Below are 20302 nucleotides of genomic sequence, written 5' to 3'. Positions count from 1 at the left end.
AAGACTTTCTGAAAAAGTCTACCACACATTATGGTAGATTTAATTTCAATAGCAAATTTGTTTTTAAATGCCAGGTTTTTATAGCAGATTTTTGTCTTTTGATGGCAGCTTTATAATATTTCGAAGACTTTCATAATCGCACACATATTTTTCTCACATACTTTTTATAATTTGGCAGATTTTTGTGTTCATGAGATCGCAGACTTATATTTTATGTATGCTAAGCTGCAGACTTATAAACTAACAAAAGTAACTTTTATGTGATGGCAGACTTTAACATACGTTATGGCAGACTTTGAAGGAGTTATATGTTATAGCAGACTTATTCGCGAAAATCGGTTTACTAATTAGATTTAGATCAATTCTGGGTTACTAATTAAACCAAAAAATTCGACCACTAACCGGAACAGTTATGAAAACCTAGGTTTAGCCGTAGTCAGTTCTTTCTTCTCCAAGTAACGATGTCTTGTTTTTGACAATAGATTCTTTCATGTTAATCCCAAGAAATTCAATGATGGATGTTATAGTTGTTTGTGGCCAGTGGTTATTCGAGAATGATAAATGGATGTTTCACGTTGATAGCAGAAGAGGAAGCAAAGTAATTCCAGTGAATGACGACACAAACTTGGAAGATATGATTAACATGGTTTATGAGGACTACGACTTAGACAGAGGCCATGTTAATCTCGAATTGAGTTACATGCTTAGCAGGAAAAGCTTGATGAAGCTAACTCATGACACACCTCCAGTTAAAATTGGGAATTTTCGACAATTTCAAGGTTTCATCCGTCTCCGAAAGTCTGACCAAGTCCGTCTATGTGTGGAAGTCTCTCTAAGAAGCAACAAGAAAACGAAAAAGACACAGACACTGATGGAAAACCAATCTGATTATAATCATGATGAAGACACAGACACTGACGGAGAACGATTTGACTATTGCGATGATTCAGATGGTGCTACATCAGATGACGAGGACTTTATAGGGTACGGATTAACTCCAAAATTAGATATAGAGATGAAGAAGGAGTATAAGCCAAAGATTGGGTCAGCAACAAAATCGAAAAAGGCTAAGGTAGTCACTCATGTTAGGCAACAACTGGATTCTATAGATATAGTTGTTGGCCAAAGTTTTGACTCCAAGTCTTCATTAACAACACGACTTAAGATCTTGACGATAGTGCAAAAATTTGATTATGATGTTGAGTACTCAACGCCGACTCTTCTAATCGTAAAGTGTTGGATTGAAGGCTGTAGTTGGAAGTTAAGAGCATCACCAACAAGTGATAGTCCTCGCTTTACCGTACGCATCTATGTTTCTGAACATACTTGTTCAGTTACAGAACGATCAGCTCGTTGCAGACAAGCAACACCTGAGAGTGGCTACCATGAGTTACCTGTGTATCTGCACATGATTAGAGAAGCCAATCCTGGGACATTCACTCGCCTTGTAGTAGATTCTAGTGACAGATTTAAGTACCTTTTCATTGCATTTGGTGCTAGCATCAAGGGCTTTCCATTCATGAGGAAGGTTGTTGTGGTCGATGGCACATTCTTGCAAGGCAAGTACAAAGGAACTCTACTAATTGCGTCATCACAAGATGGCAACTTCCAGATATTTCCAATTGCATTTGCGATAGTCGATACTGAAAACGATGAATCATGGAAATGGTTTTTCAAGCAACTCAGCTGTGTGATACCAGATGACGAAAGACTTGCTATTATTTCTGATAGACACAAATCAATTGGCAATGCAATATCCGAGGTCTATCCATCTGCTAGCCGTGGAGTTTGTACTTACCACTTGTATAAGAATGTCTTGTTAAAGTTTAGAGGTCGCGAGTTGTTTGGTTTGGTTAAAAAGGCAGCTAATTCATTCAGGCTTTCAGATTTTGAGACCATATTTGATGAGATCAAAGCAATGCACCCGGCTCTGCATCGCTATTTGCAGAAAGCAGATGTAAGGAAGTGGGCACGAGCTCATTTCCCTGGTGATAGGTACAACTTGACTACAACCAACATAGCTGAATCTATAAACAAAGTGCTTTCAGAAGCAAGAAACTTGCCGGTTGTAAGACTTTTAGAAGCAATAAGGCTAATGATGACACGATGGTTTTCGGCACGGAAGAATGATGCATATTTGATGAAAACAATTCTAACTCGTGGAGTTGAGAAGCTTTTAGAGGTACACTTGAGTTCCTATAACACATGAATATTTTATGAACACGAAACTAATGTTGCAAACATACTTTCACAGGGAAACTTGCCGGTTGTAAGTAGATAACTAATCCGAAAACATGAAAATACTACAGACCCGAGACCTCATCATAGATCTCAGCAGCTAACTTAATACGCATTGCCGGAATGCACTGGTCAGAAAGTCCTTCAAAACCACAGCCAACTGCCTTACACTCTATATACTTCAGAGCGTAAACACCACAATCCCCAGGGGCTTCATTCTTAGGCACACTTTTAGGTCTTGAAATCCTGAACTGTTGTGAACTCTTCTTTCTTTCTGGAACCATTTCATTCAGCAATAACGGAATCATCTTCGTGAAAGGACGACACTCTTCTAGAAGATCTGTGATGCTCGGGACAACTGTCTGTATGCTGTCGTAGACATGAATTATTTTCTTGTCAAGATCCACTTCTAAAGCGACCCAGTGGTTACCATTGATCAAGTGGCAAAGAAACAACCGATCAACATCCTTCAGCCACTTTCTGTTGTTGGAAAACTCTTCAGGATAATTGCCATTGAAGACCTTCTTGTACGTATCTGAGAACTTCCATGTCTTAGGATCGTATTTCTTGTAGTCTCTGACCCACGTATTGACAAACCAGTGGTCAAGAAAAGCTATCCTTGATGAGTATGGTGAAGGGTTCCTCATAGATCTTTTATGAAACATAAGCATTGCAGATGCCATATGCTGTCAACCAAAAAAATAGAGTGTATGTTAGCTACTCGGAATCATGTTGATACAAGAAAAAAATGAAAAACTTACAGAATCTGTTAGCCACCCACACTCATCTGTTTTCCAGAGTTTTCTTGGCGTTATTAGCTTCATGTAGAAGTGAGTGTCTACATCGTTATCACCACTGAAATGAATGAAAAACAAGCTCAAGTTAGTCTAACAGTTTGAATTATGAAAAAAAAAATAAGACATGTTACTTATTACACTTACGCAATACTTCGTAGATAATCCATTAGCTTCTGAAATTTTGCCTCCTCAACTTTAGTTAAGGGATCACAGTCGGCTATACTCTCAGAATCGCCTGTTATGATCCTCTTCACAGTTGAGTTACCAACATATGGATACACTTGAGTCTTAGTCAGTTGTGGCTTGCGTTTATGCAAAGGTCCTTCTAAAAGTGATGCCGCTAACTGGTCTAACGTGGTACCTAGGATGTCATATTTTTGCTTATCTTCTAAATCAGACCATGTTTCAGCAGAATCTCTAAGTTGTGGAACTGCATTCTTCTCCTTCTTAACGTTTATCAAACCTCCAGCAGGTTCTTTTACTTGATTTTTTCTAGTAACCTTCCCTCCAACAGTGTCAAGTAGAATAGGAGACGTTAGCTTGACCTCGGATTTCTTGGCTTTCTTTCTAACCACACACTGCACTGCCGCATCTACATCAAATGGTGTCTTGTCTTGGACCATCCATGACTATTTGAGTATGTCAAAACCAATTTCAAGTTAATTTCGAATCTAAAGTTACTTTAACCTAAAATAGACATACTCATAAGTGAAGCAAAAGACTAACCGGATCATTGCTGTTGACTTCATCTTCTTGGTTTACAATGTGTCCATCATTTTTGGGGGCAGTTTCTTGCATCTGCTCTGTAATTTTAGCAACTTGTTCTTGTAATGCTAAGATTTGACTGCCAAGTACCTGCTCGGCTTGAGCAACTCTTGCATTTACTTTTGCTTCAATCTTTGTGTCTAATGTAGTCAACACCTTCTCAGCAACAACTGTGTCCACATTTTGAACCGTTGCAGTCAATGTCTTCACTGCTTCCATTAGATCATGCCTGAATCCATCATCTCCACCTGAGTTAAGGCTGGATCCACAGTCCTGCCATAAAACAGTAAACGAACTCAACAATAAACTCAAGTAAAAAACAAAGTACTTTCAGCACGGCTTCACAAACTAGACTAATCAATACATACAAGTAAACAATCTTACAAGTAAACAATCAAGCATACTCACTGTGATTTTCCTCTTCGCTGAATTTTTTTTCTTCATGCAATGATCTTCTTCAGTCACTAAATTCCTTTGCTTTTTGATTGCTACTGGTTCATTAGTTGCCTTCAAGCTCCAGTACTTATCATCAAGCTGGTCATGTAGAATGTCTAAAATCAAGTTATGAAGATCATCATCAACCTTGTCATCATCCCATTGAGGATATATGTCCGATTCTGCCTTAACAATGAGATGTCTGACACGCACCTACCAATCAAGTCATGTAAAAAACATTAGTATGAATACATTTACAAGTGATATCTTTTAATAAGAGTTAACAATAATGTAAGAAACTACCTTCTGGTGAGCTTTTTTCTCTTTTTTATAAAACAAATCCCACTGTATACGGGGACGGGATGCAGACCAAGAGAGAAGAGGAACTTGGTTACCCTCAATATGGTTCCCATATTCATGCCCAATGCCAGGTATTGATTCATACACCCAGATGAGAAGAGCATGAACACATCCACGAAGTGTATATTTCTTCTTTCCTTCATATGAAACAAGCTTAACTGAATTAACGAGGCTGGAAAATCCGACACGCCCCCAAGGATATCTTTCAAAAGCTTCTGCGTCTAGGACTCTCTTCGCTTCTTCTAAAGGAATTCTGCTACCAGGAGAGATGCCTAATATGCCAATCGATAAGACACAAAGCCAGCCAATCATTCTTCTCTTCTCAAATGACCAATTCCTAATGCGAGGAAACAATTCGCGCAACTCAGATAACATTGGACCATGTGAAGGAGACACACCCATCTCTTCCCAAAACGCCTTATGATCAACCTCCACCTTATCATTAATGTCGAAAGGGTCGCAATTCAAACCTGTTATTTCACCAAACTCATATAGCGAAAACCTGATTGGCTGTCCTTCTATTGCAGACCATAGCTCATGAAGATTATCCACGACCAGTTGGTTTGCCAGCAAATGGTGAACGACTTGGGCTGACCATGTATAATCCATCTCTTTCAACCTTATAATAACTCCAACAGAAGATGCCTTAATGGATTCCCACGCATCCAAACCAACAGATTCCTCCACCATCTGCAAACCAGCCAAGTGACAGTTATGATTCATTGATCGATATTGCAGTGGACATTTTCCCTCTTCATAAAGTCTTTCTGGATATTTTTTGTGGGTGCTTGATGTAGTCATATCTCTGTAAATAATGAACAATGAAGTAAGGGACACACAAGTTTTATATTTCAAGAAATCCAATTATAAAAAACCCAAAAAACTAAGAAAGAGACTAAACCTTGATGCCACGATTTCTTGGTCAATTGAATAGCTTCAAGAGGAGATGAGGTTGTATCTAAAGAAACAACTGAGAAAACGTAAATAAAGCTACGACCTTCGACGAAACTTTGAACTTTAGAAAGGGGATTTAGGGTTCGTCGGCCGAGTGGATGAGGAATCGAAGGCTTTTAGTGGTAGAGTAGAGTGTCGACATGACCCAATCGATGAGGAATCATCTTAATAAGAAAGTGAATCGAAATTTTGAGGATTACACAATTTGGGGATTTAGGGTTCTTGGGGAGGAGGGTCACGGGAAAGAGAAAGTGTCGTGGGGGAGAAAATGTTTTTTTTTTTTACCTTTTTTGTTCAACCAAAGCTTCTACTTTATCTAGAGTCTTTCATTTTCTGTATTAAAAAGTTATATTATGTTTAAATATATTTCTTGATTGGGTATTTTGGACATTAACTCACTTTTTTCTTCTTTCTTTGTTTTGGTATGTTATTCTAGTCATTACTCATAAAATGTGTGTTATTCTAAGTAATTTCCCTACTATTTATGCACTTTTCATCTGCATTTTCATTAGTCATTTCGTCACAAATTGTAACAAAAACGATAATGATTGTGGAGGAGGGAAAGTTGAGACGATGAGTTCGTAGTTTTTTTTTTCTTTCTTTGTAACTGACATTTAACCTCGAATTTCCCTCCGCCGCAATCATTATTGTCTTCGTTACAATTAGTCAAATCTTGAAGTGACTAATGTAAATGCAGATGAGTTGGTAGTTAACATTTAACAATTGTGGTCTTGATACAGACATATAGTTGACATGAAGAATTAAACAAAGGGAAGTAGTGGAGGAAATGGGAGAAGTGGCCATATCACTTACCAAATGGGGAGGAATGGCTAGTCCACTACTAGTTAGTGGAGGAAGTGGGAGGAGTGGCCATATCACTTACCAAATGGGGAGGAGTGGCTAGTCCACTACTAGTTATTTATTCTTCCACAATTGAGTGCTTATTGCTTTTGTTTCCTTTAAATACACCATGTATGTTACACAATTAAACACACAATTCAATACAAACATTTCTTTCATTCTCTCAATCTCACAAATCCTCTCATTCTCTTAAATTCTCAAATTTCTCTTCTCTCTCAAATACTTACGGTTACTTCACTCCTTTTTACTTTGTTCGTGTGCTTCATCACGGTTAAAACACTTAGAAGCTCTCATAATCCCACAAATTATCATGGTATCAGAGCAGCAACAATCTTGAAACCTTTCTAAATTCCGCAAAATCAAAACTCTGTTTCTAGTTCTTAAACTCTACCTCTGACCAAGTAAATCCCCAAGATGGAGAACAACAACAACAATAACAACAACCGCATCAGCATACCTGTGACCCTGAAGGGGATTAACTACCTCTTGTGGGCCAGGATGGTGAAGATTGCCCTTGGAGGAAAGGGTTTGTGGAGTCATGTCTCAGCAGAAGCAGCTCCAAAACAAACCACCCAAGGAGAAGATGGACAGGAGATTGTGGTAGCTACTGATGAAGACAAATGGGCTCAGGAAGATCTCATGGTTCTCACAGTGCTCCTTAGCTCCCTAGAACCCGCCATCATGGAGTCTTACTCCTACTGTGAAACTACCAAGCAGCTGTGGGATACACTCTACAAAGTGTATGGAAATACCTCCAACCTTACAAGGGTCTTTGAAGTAAAAAGAGCTATCAATACCCTCAACCAAGGAGATATGGAGTTCCAGCCTCACTTTGGCAAGTTCCGGTCTCTTTGGGCAGAGATGGAACTACTCAGACCACATACTACCGACCCCGCCACTCTCTTAACCAGGCGTGAAGAGGACAGAGTGTTTGGACTACTGCTCACGCTTAATCCATCTTATGGGAGCTTAATCAAGCACATCCTGAGAGCTGACAAGTTACCTGACCTGGATGAAGTATGCGCTCAAATTCAGAAGGAAGAAGGCTCTGTGGGCTTATTTGGAGGCAAGGGAGACTTAAACATGGCACATCAAGCTGAACGAGCCGTGTCAAACAAGGCAGCTTACAAGCTAGATGAGAAGAAAAACTTGACCTGCGATCACTGCAAGAAGAAGGGCCACATGAAGGACAAATGCTGGATACTACATCCGCACCTCAAGCCCAACAAATTTAGGGACAACCGCCCTCAATACCAAGATGCAAGAGCCAATTTCTCAACTGATGGTGCTGAGCCAACAACACCAATCACCATGGGTATAAGCAACCTAGGTGTGGGAAGAGCTACTGCCTCCACATCAGGCTATGCCACGCCAAGAGCCAATCTAGATGAGACCATCAAGAAGTCTGACTTAACCGCTCTCATCAAGGCTCTCAAGGAATCTGGTATATCTAAAACTCTTGGTATCTCCCTTAATACTTCTCACAATGCAAATGGTTCTATGAATAATTTTAAATCGGCTAAGCCCTTAGTTATAGACTCTGGTGCTTCTCATCACATGATAAGTGATTTAGAACTGATTAAGAACATAGAACCGGCTTTAGGAAATGTGATGATAGCAAATGGAGATAAAATTCCAATAAAAGGTGTAGGTGAACTTAGATTGTTTGATAAAGAATCTAAAGCTTTCTATATGCCTACATTTGCCTCAAACCTACTGTCTGTTAAAAAAGTAACTAATGATCTCAATTGTCAAGTTACTTTCACGCCTAACAGTGTATACTTTCAGGATATTGATTCTAGTAAGTTGCTTGGCAAAGGTGTTACCAAGGGAGACTTGTACTTACTTGAGGACACAAGACCTGTATCTCAATTATCGTGTGTGTTTCATTCTGTTTCTGAATTCCCTAAAGATGAAATCTGGCATGCTAGACTAGGACATCCCCATTCTCGTGCCTTGAACATCCTGTTGCCTAGTATTTCTTTTAAAAATGAGTGTGAAGCGTGTATATTAGGAAAACATTGCAGAACTGTGTTTCCTAAATCAAAAACCCAATATGAAAACTGCTTTGATTTGATTCACTCTGATGTGTGGACTGCTCCATGTGTATCTAGAGAACAACATAAATATTTTGTGACATTCATTGATGAAAAATCTAAATACACATGGATCACTTTGTTGCAATCTAAGGATAGGGTGCTAGAAGCATTTAAAAATTTTCAGAACTATATTACTAACCATTTCAATGTTAAGATTAAAATTCTTAGATCAGATAATGGTGGTGAATATACTAGCACAGCCTTCAAACAACATCTAGCCTCACATGGAATCATTCAACAAACCAGCTGTCCTTACACACCCCAACAAAATGGTGTGGCTGAAAGAAAGAATAGACACTTGATGGAAGTGGCAAGGAGTATGATGTTCCATACAAATGTACCCAAGCGGTTTTGGGGGGATGCAGTAGTCACAGCCACCTACCTAATCAACCGCACACCTACAAGAGTCCTCTTTGATGCCACCCCATATGAGGTACTAAACAAATCTAGACCATCAATTGATCATTTGCGTGTGTTTGGGTGTGTGTGCTTTGTTTTGATTCCAGGAGAACTAAGAAACAAACTGGAGGCAAAGAGCACAAAGGCAATGTTCATTGGATACTCTACGCACCAAAAGGGGTACAAATGCTATGTACCAGAGACAAGGAGAGTCCTAGTATCCAGAGATGTTAAGTTCATGGAATCCAAGGCCTATTATGATGAGAAGAGTTGGGAGGAACTCAAAGATCTATCTCATTCTGCCTCGGACAGAGCTAACAACCTGAAGATTCTTATGGAAAGACTCGGCATTAACCTAGAAAAGGAACCAGAGAAAGGCCGGGACACTACTCCTTATAAAGAGACCATGGTTCATAACACTGAAGACTCTCATCCTGACCATGAAGGGGGGAATGAAGATCAACCGGCGCAAGCTCAACCTGAAGAAAACCCAGTATTATCTCATGATCAAGATGAGATGGGACAACCAGACACTGAAGCTCAAGAAGGAGAACCAAGCAGCAGTAATGAACCTGAGCAGACACAAGTCCTAAGGAGAAGTACAAGGATCAGAAGACCAGCCTCAGATTGGGTTAAAAATGATTTTGTTTACTACAATGCTCAAGCTGTGGCACATCCAGAAAGTGGATTATGCTCCCTAGCTCACTATCCAGAAGAACATCAAGTCTTTATGAGTTCATTGGACCTGGAATGGATACCAAGAACATATGCAGAAGCTATGGAAGATGATGAATGGAGGATATCGGTGGATGATGAAATGAGGGCCATGGAGAAGAACAACACCTGGTATGAGACAGAACTTCCAAAAGGGAAGAAAGCCGTGACCAGCAGACTCATACATACCATTAAGTATCTTGCAAATGGGAAGCCAGAAAGAAAGAAGACCAGACTGGTGGCAAGAGGATACACACAAGTGTATGGAGAGGACTATCTAGACACCTTTGCACCAGTGGCCAAGCTTCATACAATCCGGATTCTACTCTCATTAGCAGTGAACCTAGAATGGGACCTTTGGCAAATGGATGTGAAGAATGCTTTCCTGCAAGGAGAACTAGAAGATGAAGTGTATATGAAACCACCTCCGGGGATGGAAGAAATGGTGAAACCAGGGAATGTCCTTAGACTCAGAAAGGCAATCTATGGCTTGAAGCAATCACCAAGAGCTTGGTACCACAAGCTAAGCACTACATTGAATGGAAGGGGATTTGTGAAGTCTCAAGCGGATCACACACTCTTCACTCTCACCAGCAAGCAAGGAATTACGGTAATTCTAGTCTATGTGGATGACATCATCATCACGGGTAGTGACAAGGAGGGGATCAGTTTAACCAAGACATTTCTCAAGGCCGCATTTGACATCAAAGACCTGGGAGAACTGAAGTACTTCCTTGGCATTGAGATGTGCAGATCAAAGGAAGGATTATTCATGTCCCAAAGAAAGTATACCCTGGACATATTAAAGGAGGCAGGAGATCTTGGAGGAAGACATGCCAAGACACCACTTGAAGAAGGTTACAAGGTATTGCGAGAGGGGGAGTATGAAGACACTCCATTTGAAGATGTCAAGCAGTATAGACGGATGGTTGGGAAGCTGATCTATCTAACCATCACTCGGCCAGATGTGTGTTTCGCAGTTAATCAAGTGAGCCAGCACATGCAAACTCCCAAGGTTCATCACTGGAACATGGTGGAGAGGATTCTAAGATACTTAAGAGAAGCGCCAGGACAAGGTGTATGGATGGCTTGCAACAAGAACACTGAGGTGATAGGATACTGTGATGCAGATTGGGCTGGAGATAGAGTAGACAGAAGGTCAACCACCGGTTATTGTACATTCATTGGAGGGAATCTTGTCACTTGGAAGAGCAAGAAACAGAAAGTAGTATCTTGTTCAAGCGCAGAAGCAGAGTACAGATCAATGAGGAAGCTAACCAGTGAGCTTATCTGGATAAAGGGGCTTTTAGGCGACTTGGGAATTGAGATCACCTCTCCCATGACCATGCACTGTGACAACCAAGCCGCAATACACATTGCATCCAACTCAGTCTTTCATGAAAGGACAAAGCACATAGAAGTAGACTGCCACAAGGTCAGACAAGCAGTGGAGCAGCAAGTGATTCTCCCATGTTATACAAGAAGTGCGGATCAGCTGGCTGACATCTTCACCAAGGCGGCCAGTAGCAAAGTTTGTGAGTCCATTCTTCCAAGACTTGGACTCATAAACCTTCCATGTCAATGATCTCCTCACCGTGGAGTATTCTACTCTTTTTCCTTTGCTTGGTTTTTATCCCAAGTGGTTTTTCCAAGAAAAGGTTTTAATGAGGGAATACTTCATGGCTTTCCAAGCTTGACACTCACTACTGTCAAGCTTGAGGGGGAGTGTTGACATGAAGAATTAAACAAAGGGAAGTAGTGGAGGAAGTGGGAGAAGTGGCCATATCACTTACCAAATGGGGAGGAATGGCTAGTCCACTACTAGTTAGTGGAGGAAGTGGGAGGAGTGGCCATATCACTTACCAAATGGGGAGGAGTGGCTAGTCCACTACTAGTTATTTATTCTTCCACCATTGAGTGCTTATTGCTTTTGTTTCCTTTAAATACACCATGTATGTTACACAATTAAACACACAATTCAATACAAACATTTCTTTCATTCTCTCAATCTCACAAATCCTCTCATTCTCTTAAATTCTCAAATTTCTCTTCTCTCTCAAATACTTACGGTTACTTCACTCCTTTTTACTTTGTTCGTGTGCTTCATCACGGTTAAAACACTTAGAAGCTCTCATAATCCCACAAATTATCACATAGAATATCCTTAGAACATCATTAACCCAGTTTTTTAGTTGAGTCTCTTAGCATAATTAGAACTAAAAAAAATTAGCCATTAAAAAAAGAGACGTTCTTCTATCTCCTAAATAGGAGACGTCCCTTAGACCTTCTCCTTCTCCTCTTCTCTCTGCAACAACAACAAAGCTGAGCCAACATGTTGCTTCCTCCATTCTCCTCTTCATGAATTCCTCCCAAGCTTGCTTCCTCCATTCTCCTCTTCAGGAATTCCTCCCAAGTTCTTACATATTCACAAAGGTTCTTATCAACGTTCGGTTTAATTTTGCGGCAATAAAATGTTTCCTTCGCTTGCTTTAGCGACTGCACCAATGCCCTTGACGATTATCTCTGCCACAAGACGGTCCCAAGTCACGCAACTTAACGCAAAGAAAACCAAACCGGAAAAGAAGCGGGCAACGATGGCGACGTCGACGAGCGGTTTCTACGGAAGAACTGCGAACGAGCAGACGTGGCAATGCATAGAAAGCTGTGGAGCTTGCTGTAAGCTCGCAAAGGGCTTCGCTTTCGCCACACCTGACGAAATCTTTGACGATCCCGATGACGTTGAGGTCTGTTTGCTTACACACACCACTTGTTCGACGAAAGTCCTCTGTTCATTGCTTTTGAAAGTTGAGATGTTATGCTTTTAATCTGTAGCTGTTTCGAAGCATGATTGGTGATGATGGCTGGTGTATAAACTACGACAAAGTTACACGCAAGTGCTCTATTTATCCTGGCAATTTTGTTAGCAAATCATTTGTCTTATTCTCTCTGATTTGGAGAGTGAAACAATCCTCATTATTTGTAACGCTTCCCGAGTACAGATCGACCATATTTCTGCCGAGTTGAGCCAGAGGTTTTCAAGACTTTCTACGGGATCGAAGAAAAGAAATTCAACAAGGAAGCTTGCAGGTAACCAGACATCAATGTTTCTCTTTGGTTGGTCTTATCATTTTCCCTTGCAAGAACTTATTATTCTCTTTCACAAGCTCCTACACTGACAGTGCTGAAGCTTACTCAACTTTATATCCGAATATTATAAGAATCTTTTAGGTTCAGCTGTATAAACTTGCTAAGATAAATGTGAGAAGAAACTGATTATTGTCATTTTTAACGTTTCAGCTGCTGCATTGATACCATTAAGACGATACCATTAAGACGATACATGGCTCAGATTCCAAAGAACTAGATAAGTTCTTATCAGAAAACATAATTTTTGAAAGCCTCTTGTTTACTTCACAAAGGTTCTAATGAATTCCTCTTCATGAATCAAAGTTGTTATCAGAAAACATAATTTTTGAAAGCCTCTTGTTTACTAGAAACCTCGATGATGGTTCTTATTTCAATGGCTCCTCCGTCCCAGTTCCTGCTCCTTCGTATGGAAAAACCTCTCAGAAGATTGATAATGGATTCAAGCCTAGAGGTAACATTATTTCTGCTACGCTCCATAATTTTTTTGTTTTTAAGAACTTCTAAATAAGATATTCTCATTGGAGCACGAAAATGTTGGTGTCTCTTAACTAGGTCCCTTAAGTAACATTTATTTGATTTGTATTTGCATTCAAAATGTTTTGATGGTAGCTTATCTGAAGCGAATTCGAAACAAAATTGATAAAGGCAATTGAAGATGAAGACCTATCTAGACTATGAGATTGTCATTATTTTGATAAGGTATTAGAAGTCCGTCTGCTACTGCTGGAACGAGAACACCTAATCTACCTTATTCTATAAAAAGCTAGTTTGATATGGCTAATGTGTCATCAATGATGATTATCCTCACCAGCTTCTGTTGCAGAAGATTCATTAGTTTTTCATTATCGTTTTGGCTTATTCTTCTATGATGTAATATGCTTCAAATCAGTTCAACAAAACAAAGTGTTAAAAAAAAAATCTAACATTTAATATTTAAAAATCATTAAAAAATCCAAAGTAGGTTTTTGGGTTAGCGATGCTCTTACAAAGCTGTTAATGGAGTTTGCTGATAGCCGCCTAAAGATGGTATATTTACGATCACATATGTAAATATGATATCGTTATAAAAATGATATTCACTACAAGAAAACAAAAGCTTAACGAGGAAAATTAACAAGGAATATTTTTCTTCGTTAATTTACGTCGACTTTACAAGGAAATTACGCGGAAAAATAAAATCAGCTTTATTTCCTCGTAAAGTAACGACGAAACAGTTTCGTCGTAAAGTCGATGTAAAGTGACGTGGCGTTTACGAGGAAATCGTATGTCCTCGTACATTCTACGTAAACTTAGCGTGGTCTTTACGAGGAAATAATTTATGTCTACTTAGCGACTAAATTTTGAATCCACCAACTTTGTTTGTCACACGTTTTTTTTTCGGCCACCTAACTAATTTTCGTCATAAATTCGTAGGAAAATTACAACTACTAGATTCGAAAACTTTCTATAAATAGGGACGTTTGAACATCATTTTAAACACACCAACAAAAAAAAACGTGAAAGAAAAAAAAATGGCTGGCTCCGGGAATATTTTCGAGTTGCGGAAGTGGATGTATATGCATAGAGATGCTAACGGGAGAGTGGCGAAAGAATACCTTGCGGGGCTGGAGACATTTATGCATCAAGCAGATTCAACACCGCTCGCCCAAGAAAGCGGTAAGATGTTATGTCCTTGTCGGAAATGCAACAATTCGAAATTGGCAAACCGTGAAAATGTTTGGAAGCATTTAATAAATAGAAGTTTCATGACAAATTACTATATCTGGTTTCAACATGGAGAAGGTTATAATTATGATCAGAATGAAGCTAATAGTAGTAATAGCAATTTTCATGAAGAACCGATTGATCATCATTTGCATAATGAACATAGTTACCATCAGGAGGAGATGGTAGATTATGATAGGGTTCATGATATGGTAGCTGATGCATTCGTAGCTCATGATGAAGACGAAGAACCTAATATAGATGCAAAAAAGTTTTACGAAATGTTAAACGCGGCAAATCAACCACTTTACAGTGGTTGTAGAGAAGGTATCTCTAATTTGTCGTTGGCTGGTAGAATGATGAATATTAAAACTGATCACAATCTATCTGAAAGTTGCATGAACGAATGGGCAGACTTTTATAAAGAGTATTTGCCGGAAGACAATGTGTGTGCTGATTCTTATTATGAGATTCATAAATTGGTTTATAGTCTTGGGTTGCCTTCGGAGATGATAGATGTTTGCATCGACAACTACATGATCTACTAGGGAGATAATGAGAAGTTAGAAGAATGTCGATTCTGCAAGAAGCCACGATTCAAGCCGCAAGGACGGGGACGTAATAGAGTACCGTACCAAAGGATGTGGTACCTACAAATTACAGACAGGTTGAAAACATTGTACCAATCAGAGCAGACAGCTGGAAAGATGTGATGGCATGCCGAGCATACTCAGACGGATGGTGAGATGACTCATCCATCAGATGCAAGAGCCTGAAAATATTTAAACTAAGTACATCCGGATTTAGCTAGCAATAGCCGAAATGTGTATCTCGGATTATGCACAGATGGATTTAGTCCGTTCGGAATGTCAGGGAGACAATATTCATTGTGGCCAGTCTTTCTTACGCCATACAACCTACCACCGGAGATGTGCATGCAACGAGAGTTGCTATTCTTGACCATATTAATACCTGGTCCGAACCGTCCAAAAAGGTCCTTGGATGTTTTCCTACCACCACTGATAAAAGAGTTGAAGGATATGTGGTCAACAGGGGTGAGGACAAATGATTGTTCAACGAAGACAAATTTTACGATGCGAGCGATGCTTTTGTGGACCATAAGTGACTTTCCTGCCTATGGGATGTTGTCTGGATGGACTACACATCGGAGATTAGCTTGTCCATATTGTAATGGAACGACAAATGCGTTTAACCTGAAGAATGGTAGGAAGACAAGTTGGTTTGATTGTCACCGTCGATTTCTTCCCATTGGCCATCCGTACCGAAGAAACAAGAATTTGTTTAAGCACAAAAGGGTTGTGAGAGACACTCCTCCTCCATATCTAACTGGAAAACAAATTGAAGCGCAAATCGACTACTACGGAGCTAACGAAACAGTTCGTTAGGGTGGTAATTGGCATGTCCCTCGTAATATGCATGATTCTTACGGTGTTCATCACAACTGGCACAAGAAGAGTATATTTTGGGAGTTGCCATATTGGAAGGATCTTCTTCTGCGCCACAACCTCGATGTGATGCATATAGAGAAGAATTTCTTTGAGAACATCATGAATACAATATTGAATGTCCCAGGGAAGACAAAAGACAACATAAAATCAAGGTTGGACTTGCCGGATATTTGCTCAAGAAGCGAGTTACATATAAAAAGCAATGGACAAGTTCCAGTTCCGATATTCAGATTGTCTTCGGGAAAAAAGTCGGTGTTGTTCAACTGAGTGGCATCAGAAGTGAAGTTCCCCGATGGGTATGTTTCAAATCTCTCTAGATGTGTTGAAAAGGATCAAAATTTCTCTGGGATGAAGAGTCATGATTGTCATGTCTTTATGCAACGACTACTGCCTTTTGCATTTGCGGAGCTACTTCCAACAAACGTACACGAAGCACTTGCGTGTAGCGTTTTATAGCGCAATAATTTTATAATGGTTTAGTTTGCAAAATAATATATGATTAACAATGTGTTTAATTTTTTTGGAATATAAAAGGCATTGGAGCATTTTTCAAGGATCTGAGCACACACACTCTTAAAGAAGAAGTTGTGGAACAGCTTTAGGAGAACATTCTCATCTTATTGTGCAACTTGAAGAAGATATTTCCTCCCGGATTTTTTGACGTCATGGAGCATCTAGCTTTCCACCTCCCATATGAGGCGTTGCTTCGTGGACCTGTACATTACAGATGGATGTATCAGTATGAGCGAGCCATGAAATATTTGAAGGGAAAAACAAGGAACCTCGCCAAAGTTGAAGGTTCTATAATTGCTGGAAGTTTAACGGAAGAAATTTCTCACTTCACATCGTACTACTTTGCGTCAAAAGTACGTACCCGGAGAAGAGCTCCAAGAAAATATGATGATGGTGGTGTTGCGCCAACATATGCAGTTGCTGGTGTTCCAGATCTCTTTAGCTAGATTGGGCGACTCGGAGGGAAGTCAAACGAGGTTTGGTGGTCGAGTGAACAAGACGATCATAATGCACACACCTATATTCTACTCAATTGCGAGGATCCATTGATGCCTTATTTTGAAATGTAACATATATGGACACTTCTAAACACATATAAGAATAAATTATATAATTGCGAGAGATTCATTCATATAAAATGTGATTTTACAGCCTATTTGTTTCTCAAATCGAAGAAACATTTCCTGGTATATCCACAAGTGACGTAGATAAAAGGAAAGATCAACACTTTATTAAGTGGTTGAGGAATCAGGTATTAATTAACTCAAACTCTTTTTCATACATGATATGTATTTCAACGTTCTCTTTATTTTTGCAGGTTTATTATGACGACGATGCAGATTTTCCTAAGTGGTTACACGAAGTAATTCAATCTCCACTTGTAAAGGTCACCACATCACATATGTATTTCACATGAGGCTATACTTTTCACACATATGAGTATGATAGACAGCGGGCGACCAGTAACTATGGAATATGTGTGAAAGGGGAAACAGATTTCTATGGATCTTGACACAGATTATTGAAGTCAAATTCCCAGGGATATTGAAGCTGAAATGCGTCATCTTCAAATGTGAATGGTTCGACCCCGTCGTCAACAGAGGTGTTCGGTTTAACAAATTCGGTGTAGTTGCAGTCAACGGTGGACGAAGGTACAACAAATTCGAGCCTTTCATCTTAGCTTCAAAAGCAGACCAAGTTAGCTTCCTTCCATACCCTCGGATGAGAGATTCGGGTATAAATAGGTTAACCGTGATCAAAGTTACACCTCGAGGACGAATCATCAGTGGAGAAGAACCACCTTTGCAAGAAGAACAGATAAATGAAGTCGAGGAACCTGAACAAGAAATTGATGACATCCTTCTCATTGATTCGCATAATCATGAGTACGAAGATCTTACCAACGATGCCACACAGGAAGCTGTTGAAGACGAGTTTAATGAAAATGATGATGTTTCTAGTGATGACGAGAATGTCGATGTATCGGATTGATGTATTTGATTTTGTGTAAGGTAATGTGGGAGTTTGTTTTATAAATAAGATATTGAGATAATAAGTTAAGGAATGGGGTTTGGAATGGAAAGAATAGATTGAGGTGAAAGAATATATTGAGTTTAAAGGGTAGATAAGTTTAGGGTTTGAAATATATGAAGTAGAAGATAAGGAAGATGGGGTTTGGGGTTTCGGATTTTAGGGATTTAAACATAATACTCATTAATTCCTCGTAAATAAACGTGGATATTACGACGAAATATAAAAATAAAGAACGTGGGGCTCGTTAATTCTACGTTAGAAGAAATCGTCGTAAAGCACTCGTAAGACAACGAGGAAATAATGACGAAATATAAAATAAAGAACGCGGGGCTCGTTAATTCCACGTAAGCGCAAATCGTCGTAAATACCTCGTAACCAAAAAAAAAAAAAGTTGCCTTGCTAATTCCTCGTAGAATAAAAATTAGAAAAAAGAAGAGAAGAGAAGAAAGAAACTGGAATCACATGTGGCGAGACTTACGTAATTCTAGCCGACATGTGTTCCAATATCTTTCTTCTCTTCCTTATTTTTCAAATATTTCTAATTTGAAAAGAATTTTGCTGAGTTGTGTGATTTGAGATAGGGTGTGATTTGTGAGTTTGTGTGTGATTTGTGAGTTTGTGTGTGGTTTGAGAAGGAAAGTTAAGGGTATTTATAGAAAAGCGGGGCTCGCTAATTCCTCGTAAAATGTTGACTCGTAAATTCCACGTAAGCTTAATCGTCGTAAAAAACTCGTAAACCTAAACACGGGCCTTTGTAATTCCTCGCTACTTCCTCGTACAATAAAACACGGGCCTTTGTAATTCCTCGTAAAGCTAAACACGGGTCTTTGTAATTCCTCGTAACTTTACGAGGAAATAACGAGGATAAGTAATCTTATATATACTCTCGAGCGCTCACTCTTTCTTTCCTCTCTACTTCCTCTCCACTTCCTTTCTATTTCGTAGCAATGGTAAGTCTCTCTAATTTTTCTCTAATTTGATTAGTTTAGGATAGATTAGGTTGTTAGTATAGGGAATTTAGATAGGTTTATGGGCTTTATGTTAATTAGTGTTGATTAGGCGGATAATGTAGGGAATTATTCTGTTGATGTTAATTTTAAAAATTAAATTTTTTTTTCAGACGATTCGAAGGAACAGACTTACTCCCCATTACAGACAGATGTTCGGTCAGCCTGGTAGTCGTTTAGACCCGTCGTCTTCTTCAGCTCCCGGTTCTTCTTCAGCTCCCGGTTCTTCGAGTCCGCAGACTGTCTCCGAGACTCAGCCTTCTCAGAGAGTCTCTCGGTCGCCTTCTTCTAGTGCACCATCGGTTCCTCCTGTGCCTCCTCTGATGGCTCCTCCGACGATGCCTCCTCCTGTGCCTCCTTCGATGGCTCCTCCGATGCCCGCAGATGTTCATCCCGATTTGATGGTGCCTCCGAGTGCTCCTTACTCGCAGTACACTGTCAAGGACATTCTCTAGTCATCGACCCCGACAGACCGGACGGAACTTTGTGGTATATTACATTAATTTTTTTTTAATTCGTTTAAAATTCTTTTATAACATTAAAAAATAATTTAATATTTTAAATTTGTTTTTTTCAGGTGGGGGGTTGACGGATGTCTTGCATCGGACGTAACCGACACGATTAAAGGTTACTTCTCCATGCCACATCCGAACTGGAGTAAGACGCCTCACTACGTCAGAAAGAGGTGGTTCAAAATTTACGCTGTAAGTTTCTATTAATTAATTATATATACTTTAATTTTTTTCATGATTTATATATATTTCTTTAAAAAACTAATTATTTATTTAATTTTTTCCACAACAAAAATATCATTGGGCCTTGGGGGTCACGGAGAGGGTGAGGAAAGCGTTTTACGCGAAAGCGAAAGTTCGCTTGTTAGACACGGTCTCCAACTGGAAGGGTGACTGGATCGTGAAGGGATATTAGCGTGGCAAACCCGCTGAGCTCACCACGGATGTGTGGGATGGCCTCATCCGTTATTGGTGTCTTCCTGATTCCATTAGAATTGCCCAGTCTTGCTCTAACTCCCATAACACGGTCGATGAGCACGGGAAAGGGCCGATGCTTCACACTACGGGCCAAAAACCCCACGCCGGTGTCCGTATGGAAATGGTAATTAAATATTTTATTAAATAAAATTTTTAATATATATATTTTTATTCTAACTTTCTTAAATGTTTTTTAGGCCAAAGAGACGGGACATCTCCCGTCTCTTATGGAACTTTACGAGAGGACCCACAAGAACAAGGCGGACGTATTTGTAGATGGCAAGTCCGAACAAATCTACAACGACGTGGTTGCTCGGG

General features: G+C 39.6%; 3 protein-coding genes across 5 annotated transcripts; 2 read left to right on the top strand and 1 right to left on the bottom strand.

Annotated features, from left to right (window-relative positions):
• Window positions 1-514: 514 nt before the first annotated feature.
• LOC106363866 lies at window positions 515-2209 on the top strand. Its single transcript, XM_013803540.1, has one exon. It carries the CDS (start codon window positions 515-517, stop codon window positions 2207-2209), a length of 1695 nt encoding a protein of 564 aa, XP_013658994.1.
• On the bottom strand, window positions 2135-6152 carry LOC106366452. The gene is made up of 7 exons (XM_048747778.1): window positions 5497-6152; window positions 4539-5400; window positions 4209-4448; window positions 3762-4073; window positions 3180-3664; window positions 3000-3093; window positions 2135-2924 (listed from the first exon to the last, which is right to left on the bottom strand). Exons 2-7 carry the CDS (start codon window positions 5394-5396, stop codon window positions 2304-2306), a joined length of 2610 nt encoding a protein of 869 aa, XP_048603735.1. The 5' UTR covers window positions 5397-5400; window positions 5497-6152; the 3' UTR covers window positions 2135-2303.
• A 5621-nt stretch (window positions 6153-11773) lies between these two features.
• Window positions 11774-19429, top strand: LOC106394824. Of its 3 annotated transcripts, none has more exons than XM_048747779.1 (6): window positions 11774-12366; window positions 12455-12512; window positions 12622-12709; window positions 12920-13041; window positions 13117-13220; window positions 19109-19429. In XM_048747779.1, exons 1-4 carry the CDS (start codon window positions 12094-12096, stop codon window positions 12984-12986), a joined length of 486 nt encoding a protein of 161 aa, XP_048603736.1. In that variant the 5' UTR covers window positions 11774-12093; the 3' UTR covers window positions 12987-13041; window positions 13117-13220; window positions 19109-19429. The 3 variants fall into 3 exon arrangements, with proteins under 3 accessions (XP_048603736.1, XP_022552647.1, XP_013690832.1); XM_022696926.2 differs by lacking the exon at window positions 19109-19429 and adding an exon at window positions 13379-14254; XM_013835378.3 differs by lacking the exon at window positions 19109-19429 and adding an exon at window positions 13379-14254 and having other exon boundaries at window positions 12920-13220.
• Window positions 19430-20302: the final 873 nt, after the last annotated feature.

The sequence above is a fragment of the Brassica napus genome, chromosome C2 (genome assembly GCF_020379485.1).
Source record: "Brassica napus cultivar Da-Ae chromosome C2, Da-Ae, whole genome shotgun sequence".
Classification (NCBI taxonomy): domain Eukaryota; kingdom Viridiplantae; phylum Streptophyta; class Magnoliopsida; order Brassicales; family Brassicaceae; genus Brassica; species Brassica napus.
Note: the sequence above shows the minus strand (reverse complement) of the source record. Positions and strands in the feature narration are given on the sequence as shown.